The 10,208-nt window shown below is 34.2% G+C and overlaps 2 protein-coding genes across 2 annotated transcripts; both read left to right on the forward strand.

The window, feature by feature from the left end:
* Positions 1-180: 180 nt before the first annotated feature.
* TRIADDRAFT_63743 (uncharacterized protein) lies at positions 181-4,564 on the forward strand (the record flags this gene model as incomplete). Its single annotated transcript, XM_002110362.1, has 14 exons — positions 181-203; positions 1,035-1,062; positions 2,564-2,719; positions 2,793-2,874; positions 3,009-3,091; positions 3,204-3,303; positions 3,383-3,493; positions 3,589-3,690; positions 3,773-3,841; positions 3,917-3,999; positions 4,075-4,140; positions 4,240-4,285; positions 4,373-4,407; positions 4,517-4,564. 14 exons carry the CDS (start codon positions 181-183, stop codon positions 4,562-4,564), a joined length of 1,032 nt encoding a protein of 343 aa, XP_002110398.1.
* Positions 4,565-6,118: 1,554 nt separating this feature from the next.
* Positions 6,119-9,602, forward strand: TRIADDRAFT_54346 (uncharacterized protein; the record flags this gene model as incomplete). The annotated part of the gene is made up of 16 exons (XM_002110363.1): positions 6,119-6,175; positions 6,346-6,416; positions 6,498-6,594; positions 6,870-6,945; positions 7,080-7,128; positions 7,243-7,381; positions 7,494-7,601; positions 7,688-7,846; positions 7,937-8,035; positions 8,177-8,240; positions 8,330-8,448; positions 8,561-8,655; positions 8,749-8,856; positions 8,959-9,127; positions 9,252-9,354; positions 9,442-9,602. The coding sequence occupies 16 exons, from the start codon at positions 6,119-6,121 to the stop codon at positions 9,600-9,602; spliced, it is 1,674 nt and encodes a 557-aa protein (XP_002110399.1).
* Between the last annotated feature and the right edge of the window lie 606 nt (positions 9,603-10,208).

The raw sequence follows: 10,208 nt of genomic DNA on the forward strand, positions 1-10,208 counted from the left end.
CTGTACTGTAGGTTAGTTATTTTATAGACTTCATCTCAACCAAATCTGATACTTGTATGAGCATAAAAATTCACTGAAAAACATGCTGACTTATTGGCATCCATTGTAGGTTAGTTATTTTATAGATTTCATCTCAACTAAATCTGATACTTGTATGAGCATAAAAATTCACTGAAAAACATGCTGACTTATTGGCATCCATTGTAAGTTAGTTATTTTATAGATTTCATCTCAACTAAATCTGATACTTGTATGAGCATAAAAATTCACTGAAAAACATGCTGACTTATTGGCATCCATTGTAGGTTAGTTATTTTATAGATTTCATCTCAACTAAATCTGATACTTGTATGAGCATAAAAATTCACTGAAAAACATGCTAACTTATTGGCATCCATTGTAGGATTGTAGGTTAGTGAACAGGGTGAGTATGGGGGTAAAATGCCAACAATGAGTACCGGCTTAGTAGAAGATTTGGGTCGACTGGTCGCGTCATTGTCCATACAGTACAGTATTTCAAGTTGAACCAAAGTGACACCGGTTGCCGTGTTTCAATAGTTTGTACCGTAACCTTGGATGGATGACCAGTGAAATACGATCATTTGAGTAGTGTCGTGCATGGGGTGACCCCATCTAGTGGTTGACGCTTGAGGTCAGAGGTGCACTAGTATCGTCCGTATGAGGTTCAGGCGTTCAGTTCAGCGATTGTCCGCTCACAGTACAGTACACTTTCAATCCTTAGTACTGTAGCAGCCAGAAAAACCAGTTTGCAGTACCAGTACCGATAGAGTCCGTACCGTGCTGGACTTGGACTTTGGACTGTAACAACTGACTTCAGGCAGTACAGTAGTTGCTGTCGTTAGAATGGGTACTGTACCATGCATGTCAGAAAGGCATACCGTATTGTATAGGACGATCAACATCAGGTAGCAGCCATCATTCGTTTCTTCTTCACTCTTAGCAAGCCTACTTCGTTGACCGCTGGCAAAGCAGTCTTTGAAAAAGAATCTGTGGAATATGTTTTCACTTTGTAGGATTTCTTCCAAGTTAAGAACCACTCCAGTAAGTGAATAATGTAGTTCATATAGTCTACTAATTAACTCTTGGAAATTTTCATTAGTAGTCACTCAGTTATAGCATGAAGCAACGTCTTCTTTGCTGCCACATTGACTGCCATTTAGACGTGATTCGATGACTCCATGATGCCAACCCACATGAGCCATCATGGTGTCTTATACAATCAATTCGTTATGATGTTTAAGCTTTACATTAAGCTGTTCACTATGGAATGTACAGTTATAATATCGATAGTCGCTTTGTGTGTCATAACATACCTTACAAATGCAAATCGATTGATCACGGAGCGTAGGAAAATTGATTGTATTGACTGCACTCTATCAGTTCACTCTTCTTCAGTACCCAGCAAAACTCTTCATTTTACTCAATGACTCCATGATTGTACTACTGTTGAGCTACAACCTGGACTACACTACACATGGACTTGCAGTAAAGTAAAATTCAGCTTTTTAGTGGGAAATACCAACATCAGTAACGTACCGATTGGCCTTTTCATCAGCTAATCCAGGCTATCAATATCATTAATGACATGCTGGAAATCATGAACAACAATGGCGCGACGCTATCTTGCCATCGTAAACATAAAACAGTTATAGCAACTTTATGATAAATTGCAATATGGTCGTTGTTGCTATAGTATGATGTGTAATCATCAAGATCAAGCGTTAATCGTATCTCGAATAGTGATTCTCCTTTGCTATTTACCTTCTCAGATAAAATCTGGACTTTCGGACTTACTTGATGTACTCATATTTGCAGTGGACGATGTGTAAATACCGTACGTACATCGCGAACATCCTCTGTCTTGCGCCATCGTTATAGTAGCATTGATAAAATACAATGTTATTCTTGTAGTAGAGGCAGGCAGCTAAGAGTAGAAAGGAGTATATAGCTATCTTTGATTTTTATTCTGTACATTGACATTATTTGTATCTTACAAGTTATTCCATCATAAATAAACGTTCTGAATACTACTGTGTATTAGACTCAGCATTGTACCTTGTACTTTATCATCATTGTCCGTTATTGCAAGAACGAGCAAAGTGCTAATGCTTTATTAGGTCCAGAAATGAACTGATATATACCTCGTACGTAGTTCATACTCTCTAGACTAGCATCGCACAAAACTGACTTAACTATTTCACTTACTCTTCTATTTTGATAAAATATGAATCTATCGGCTGCGCATTTGGCCAGTAATATTATTAGCTTCACCGATGTTCACTATTAGAAGCGTTAAAATACATGTTACTCCCTTATTGTAACAGTACGGTCTAGTAGTAAAATTCATACTTGACGTAAAATGTTGAAAGAATAGGATGTAGAGTACGGAAGGAATAACCTTGATAAGGTTTCAACTATAAGTCAATTAAATATCCATTCATTCAATTGTAAATAGAGCTCGTAATTGTACTTTTGATGTGCGTTAGCTAAGAGCTTATTGTTGAAATTAACTTCCTGCTAATTTTTTGATTCACGAAACTAGATTGCTTTATTAAGCAATGGCCGTTGCCTATCAACCTTGATAGTAGCAGAGCATAACGGTGAATCTCTCACTAAAGCAACTTTAAATGCCGTAACTGCCGCTCAAGCCATCGGTGGAGAGATATCTGCTTTAGTAGCAGGTGCCAATGCTTCTAAGGTTAGTGTATATGATGTTGTAGCTCAAGTTTATATGTACGTATAGTTCACTTTTAAAAACTTTATCTCTATAGATTGTGGAAGAAGTAAGCAAAGTAAAAGGAATTTCGAAAGTTCTTTATGCTGATAACGAATGTTACAAGGGACTGCTACCCGGTAATACAGTCATTCTTTGCTCAAACCTTTTATCTTTCAAATACAACCTCTATGAAAGATAATTTTACTTTATTATAATTATCAAATCGTATATTTATTTATGTCGCACTTTTTATTCATACTTAAAATTTTAGAGGCGATAACACCACTTGTATTAGCTGCTCAGAATCAATTTAATTATACACACATTACTGCTACCGCAACAGCCTTTGGAAAGGTATGAAACCTTTAATATCACTCATAGAATGCAATAATCGCTTATACATATTACAGTTAAGTACATTTGGCTAATTCCTAATGATATCCTTTGATAAATAATGAATCCCTAGAATTTTATCCCAAGACTTGCTGCAAAATTGGATGTATCTCCAATATCAGACATAATAGGCATCACATCGGAGGATACGTTTACGCGAACAGTTTATGCCGGTAACACTTATGCATTTATAAAGCCGTTGCATAAATTTTTTTGTATACTGAAAGCACTTACGATTCAACTGATGACTAGGCAATGCAATTGCTACGGTAAAATCCAAAGATAATGTCAAGGTATTTTCCGTTAGAGCTACTGCTTTCGATGCGGCTGATGTTGGAAGCGATGCTGTTGGAGTTGAACAAGGTGAATGTTGAGAAATTACTTTTATCATTTTATGTTGTTAGGACAATTGCATGTTCCAGTCTTTATTCATAGACCATAAACTTTATTTTATACAGCGCCATCTGCTGAAAGTCCTAATACATCTTCATGGGAGGGTCAAGAGCTAAGCAAGAGCGACAGACCAGAATTAACTAGTGCAAGTTACGTCATTTCTGGAGGTATTTATAAAGTATCCTAGTTAAATATCATTTAAAAGCAGTACTAGATATTAATATATAACTATTACTAATATGAAATTAGGTCGTGGATTGAAGAGTGGAGATAATTTTTCTTTACTGTACGAATTGGCAGATACCATGGGTGCTGCAGGTATGGATTTTTTCATAATATATATTAGCATTATGCACAAATTATAAATAATTTTTTTAATATCGATTGAAATAGTTGGAGCTTCCAGAGCAGCAGTCGATGCAGGTTACGTCCCAAATGATATGCAAGTTGGTCAGACTGGAAAAATTGTAGCTCCGGTATAAATAATCGTAATAGCATAGTTAAGTTGACCTACATGAAAGGCTCTAAACAACTATTTTCCCTTCTCTAAGGAATTATATATTGCAGTCGGAATATCCGGTGCAATTCAACATTTAGCTGGTATGAAAGATAGTAAGGTATGAAAATGGGCGAATTTTCACCTTTAAATATCATGATCTATCTAGATAATTTCTGTGTGCTAACACGATAATGGTATTATTTCTATACTTTTAAAGACCATCGTCGCTGTTAATAAAGATCCTGAAGCTCCAATTTTTCAAGGTAAAATTCTGAATTCTTCTAACGGTTGACTCTCGATACATGGTGTTTTACAAGCTGATTGAGTGCGGTCTACCTTTTTCGTTTCAGTTGCTGACTACGGTTTAGTGGAAGATTTATTTAAGGTATAATACATAATTATATTTCTCATGTTGACGCACGCTTCTTTGAATCTCTACGAATATCAGCTGATTTACGAGTTTCTTTATTTGTCAATGATTAATTCACAAATAGGCTGTGCCAGAGTTGACCGAAAAAGTGAAAGCAGCTAAAAGCGGTTAAGAAGCACATAATGTAATAAAATAATATCATTTTATGTACTTCTCTTGAATGAAGCTTTGCGAACTAGACTAGAGCTTCTACTATACATTATCGCAATAATTTCGCTGCACAAGCCGTGAAAGCAATGTGCAAATTTTTACAGGATTGAGATTTTTTGTACTCCGACAGAACAGCCATGCTAAGTAACATTATAATTATCTTAAGGTTTACAAATCTCAAGAAATTTGAAGTATCAAAAATTAAAAAAGTGGGGAATTGAAACGTATCACGATTGTGTTTATTGTGGTGACTTCGTGTCAAAGTTCTAAAAGTATTAGTAAATATTGTTTAGTATATGTGAACATATAACCTATGCATGTTATTACGCCTTCAGGTAAATGAAGAATAGAATTTATAGTAGTTACTTTTATCTCATCAAATATTGTAGCTGTTGTTTACTACTGCTGTACATGTAAATAATTTGACAGCTTGAATCCACGTATGCATGCCGTTACATCGAATTTAATCAGTTTAATGCTACTAATGGGAGCATACTGCATATTAAAGTCTGACCTATTTACCTTGCTATTAATTGTTCAGTATTATAGACAGCAGTCCCTGATATAATTATGATAGGATTCTGAGAAGCACATGCCATATTGTTGCCATTGATATAACTATAGTTATCATGTATAATTGTACATGTATGGTAATACAATTAAAAAATAGATACGTACTCGTATTATGAATCTCTTCAGTATCCTGCTAGACAAGATGTTATCATCAACTTTTGCGCTAAAATTTTGAGTGATTACAGTACATACAGATTATTTAGATAATTTCCTACATATTGTGGATATTGGCATTTGTGCTTGCACTGAATGAAATTTTGCATCATGAAGGCGTGAGCCGCTAATACAATACAGTACTGGTAAAAATAACGAACTGCAAATAAGACCGGACGAGACTATTTCAAGTTGATCCGATTATAATTTCTATATAAATAATTAGTTAACACCTAAACACAGTTGCTCGTCAGTCTATCTGTACAACTGGGCATATAGCAAGACATGCAGTACAAGGTACAGTACAGTACAGTTCAAACGGTACCGTAGGCACAGGCGTGCGGTAACTACGGCAACAGACTACATCATGTTTGCAAGGAATTATAACTGCTCTCCATAGTTAAAACCGTTAATAAAATAATATTGCTATATCTAGTAATTATTGGGTATGTAAATATCCGTATAAAGGAAGATAAGATATTTAGGTTACAGGAGGCAATTTAATCGAAAGTATGATACAGTGGCGGTTGTCAGTTACTATCAATAGCAAATAATCTCCTGGATCAGATTAACATTGGCTTATGGTTCCGTAATATATAAATCATCAAGAAGTCATTCATACCTATTTAAATCTCATCGACTGTAATATCACGGGGGTTGCACACGTATTAATCTGTGAAGGTAAATAAACCAACATCGGTGAAGATTGGATTTGTAGACGATTCGTTTGCTATTAGTGCTGTACATTATACGTGGAACTGGCTAGCTAGTCGTTACGCACAAGCTCACAATGACTCACGAACTAAGCTACATGCAAATTAAGACAGCTAATCAAGTTAGAGAAGCGGTATGTATAGCACTTTCTCCTTGACCTATAGGGGTGTATACTGCATATAGCATGTTAATAGAAATGTTTATATCAGATGTTTCAACTATCTCAAGATAGCTTGCTCAGGATTAATTAACATGATATTGCAAAGGCTAATGTCTTACCGTTATAATATTCCTGTCCTGTAGGAGGAACAAAAAATTGAACAACGTCGTAAATCTCTTCTTGTATTAATCTTGCAATATTTAAATGACGAAGGGTAAGCTGTCCTTTCGCTCTTAATTACTGACAACATTAATGAGTAGAAGTTGTTTTAATGTAAATGATGATCTATCCTAAGATACGTTCAATCCGCAAAATGTCTTGAAACTGAATCCTCGACAACATTAAATAAATTCCAAGTCTGCGATAACGTGGATTTACCGACGATACTACAAGTAATTATACTTATGCTTTCATTATTGAATCTATTTTTTACTAAGTTACCTATTGCAAATCATTCTATTGTGGGCCACATGCTGGATAAATTATTTTTTTCGGCCATCTTTGATAAATATAACGTCATTTCACGAGTATGTACACTCGTCTCTTGATACAGATCAATTTAAAAAATAAAGAACAACAAACACATTTTGCTGCTATAACCACAGATTTACTTACTATCTGTACTTATTTTAGTATAACAATAATTGTTCATCTATCAAATTTGTAGGAATATGAATCGTACTATTACGTCAAATTTAATAAATATCCCAAGATTATCAAGAAAGTTAGCGCTGAAAAACAGGGTACCACTGTAAAATCGGTTATATAGATTATATGCTCGTGCATTCAATATGTAGTTACGCAATACTCTTTTAATGATACGCATCTCAATCTGTATGATGAAGTGTATTAATAACTTATGGCTTATTACCTACAGCTCAATTTCATTCACAAAACAGTTCAATCTCGAAAAATAAAGGCAGAAGGTACTAACATGCAAAATCCAATGAAGAATCATTATATATGCAAATAAATGAATTTTCGGTTTTAAGCAAGTAACTTCCATCGTATTTAATTTAATAATTTGTTACTACAATTAGCAATCCTCTTCCAAAGATTCCACCTAGTCGTCGACCAAGCGATGATACAGCAGCACGGGAACCGCGGGATAATAATAGTCAGAATCGTTCTCTTAGTGCAAGCTCTGTCAGCACTAAAAAAAATTCAACAAATAAAAAGGTAAAGACTTCTCTCGGGATTAAATATTCTATAGTTAAAACTAACATACCTTATAAATGTTACTTCACTTAAATTAGTTATACATCAGTTTTTTGTCTTGTGTGTTTAATAGGAATCGGTATCTACACCAGAAGCAAAAGTAGAATCCGATTTGGGGCTAACAGGAGTTGCTGTACAAAGTACATCGTCTACTAGTAAAGGCCAGCAAAAACTATCAAAGGTAGAGTTAACAAGATAATATTGATATCAAAGTAGATACTTTAATTCACATCATGTCTAGTCTGATCTTGAAAATTGATTGTAAAGACTACAGATTCGACTACAAATTTATCAAATCAAGTAAAGTCGATCGCTAATACAAGAAAATCAGACCCATATGATCCATCTGAACGATTACTTAAGCCTATTAGTACTATGATTGGTTATAGCAATGAAATGAAAGAATTAGTTGGGATCATTAGTAGGGTAATGGCAAATGACAATAAGTCTCTTCTTTTACGTTATATTTTGAGTTTATTTGGCTCTGATGTATATTGAAATCGATCTATCAAATAGGAAATTTACCTTCATAATCCAAATGTCAGATGGTCAGACATAATTGGTTTAGAAAAACCCATAAAGTTAGTAAAGGAATCAGTTGTATACCCAATAAAGGTAAAGGAATATCTCTAACATATTAAAGTTAATACATAGTCAAACTAAAAACATTTAATTAACAAGATATAACTGGTTAAACTATTTTAGGAATACGTTTATATCAGTCTATTATTAAATTAAACGTCTATTATTATATAGTATCCGCAATTATTTAGTGGTATACTATCTCCTTGGAAAGGATTACTACTTTATGGTCCACCAGGTTAGCAGTTATATCTCGGAGTACTATCGTAGCTACAATATAATAAACGATTTAGAGTATTTATTCCTTCTGACTCTTCTAATCAACAGGAACCGGTAAAACTATGTTAGCTAAAGCGGTAGCTACAGAATGTAATACCACTTTCTTTAATATATCTGCTTCCTCAATCGTAAGCAAATGGAGGGGCGATTCAGAAAAATTAGTCCGGGTACAACGTTAACTTTATCCTATCTATAGTTCGTTTGGTAAATAATTAAATGGATATTTATTAACGTTTTCTAATCATATAAAACTTTTTGTGTTGACACTTGATTTATTAGGTATTATTCGAACTAGCACGGCATCATGCGCCGTCAACGATATTCTTAGATGAAATAGAATCACTAATGGGTCAGCGAGGTTCAGCTGGTATAAGGTTACAGATGAGTTCAGTTATTTTGACAATTATTTATTGTATAGCTACGTTAAGCACACACTAATACTTCATTAAACGCCAATGTTAACGTAGTGAACATGAAGGTAGTCGTCGTATGAAAACAGAATTACTGATACAAATGGATGGTTTGGCGCGGTCTAAAGATTTAGTCTTTGTTCTTGCTACATCTAATATTCCCTGGTAAAGATATGATCGTATTTACTATGTACTTGTGGTAGATTTAGGTATATCAGGGATAAGCAATTACTAAAGTTATGTAAATATTGATAACATCAACTGCAGGGAACTTGATTTAGCCATGTTAAGAAGGCTAGAAAAGCGAATCTTAATCGACCTACCAACATGTCAAGCCAGAAAAGCCATGTTTCGTTATCATTTGCCCCCAGTCATACAAATGCAAGAAGAAGGGCTGCAGTTAAGGACTGAAGTCGATTATGAAATGGTAGCTGAGGTTTGCTATAAACTAAAATTAGTTACAGTAGTAAAAATGTTTGGCTGGTGGCAGTTTGCGATACTTAAATATAATATTGCTGCAAGTGTAATATTGGCTAACTATAGCACTTTGCTACATATAGGCTACTGATGGTTACTCGGGCTCGGATATTCACCTAGTTTGCAAAGAAGCTGCAATGAGATCAATCCGTAAAATATTTGATGTTTTAGAAAGTATTCAACTCGGTAAGATTATACTGTATTGTTCTAAACGATATACAGAGATTTAAGTAAAGCTAATGAGTGTTATAACTACTTTACTTGTTACATTAGATGGAGAATCATCAGCAACACAACTATCGAAAGCATTAAGTATTGATCCCATCACTACTCAAAACGTTTTTGAAGCGTTGAAGGATACTAAGCCATCAGCAAGCGGTTTTAAAGATAAATATAAAGCATGGCAAGCACAATTTGAAAGTACTACTTCATGATCATTTCGGTAAATATACGTACAAGATACAGCTGTTATGGTGTATAAGAAGCTTATTAATCGGCAAGGAGAGACTTTAAATTGGTCTTACGGAGAGAGACTTCTGGCTTTACATCGATCATGTCTATTCTTTTAAACACAAGGATTTCAAATTATAAGATAACATTACTGTACATTGTGTTATAAATAAAGGCTGATATAACAGTAAATTAATAATCACTTTAGGTGAATATGACTAAAGTAAAGTTTCTAACATTTTAATTCATTCAAATTTTATTATACTGTTCTACAAAGATTATGTATAAAAAGATATCGTGAATACATCGTAACCATAACTTTAAAGCTTCAGATTATTTTCGCTTATAGAAGTAAAAGATTGAAATATTGAAAACGATTTTGCATATCCTCCATTTTTGTATTGCGAGTATAACATTATTTTCAATTAAAATGAAATTAAACTACCGATAGGGGCGATTCTTAGCTGCTATTTTTAAGCCTTGTAGCACAGTGTTTCTATGCTAGACATTTCTAGATTGATATACATAGTTGAAGATGCCCCTACAGATAGTTTTTAACACATGATTGATCAATCTTAGATGACGATATT

The sequence above is a fragment of the Trichoplax adhaerens genome, genomic scaffold (assembly GCF_000150275.1).
Source record: "Trichoplax adhaerens TRIADscaffold_3 genomic scaffold, whole genome shotgun sequence".
Taxonomy (NCBI): domain Eukaryota; kingdom Metazoa; phylum Placozoa; class Uniplacotomia; order Trichoplacea; family Trichoplacidae; genus Trichoplax; species Trichoplax adhaerens.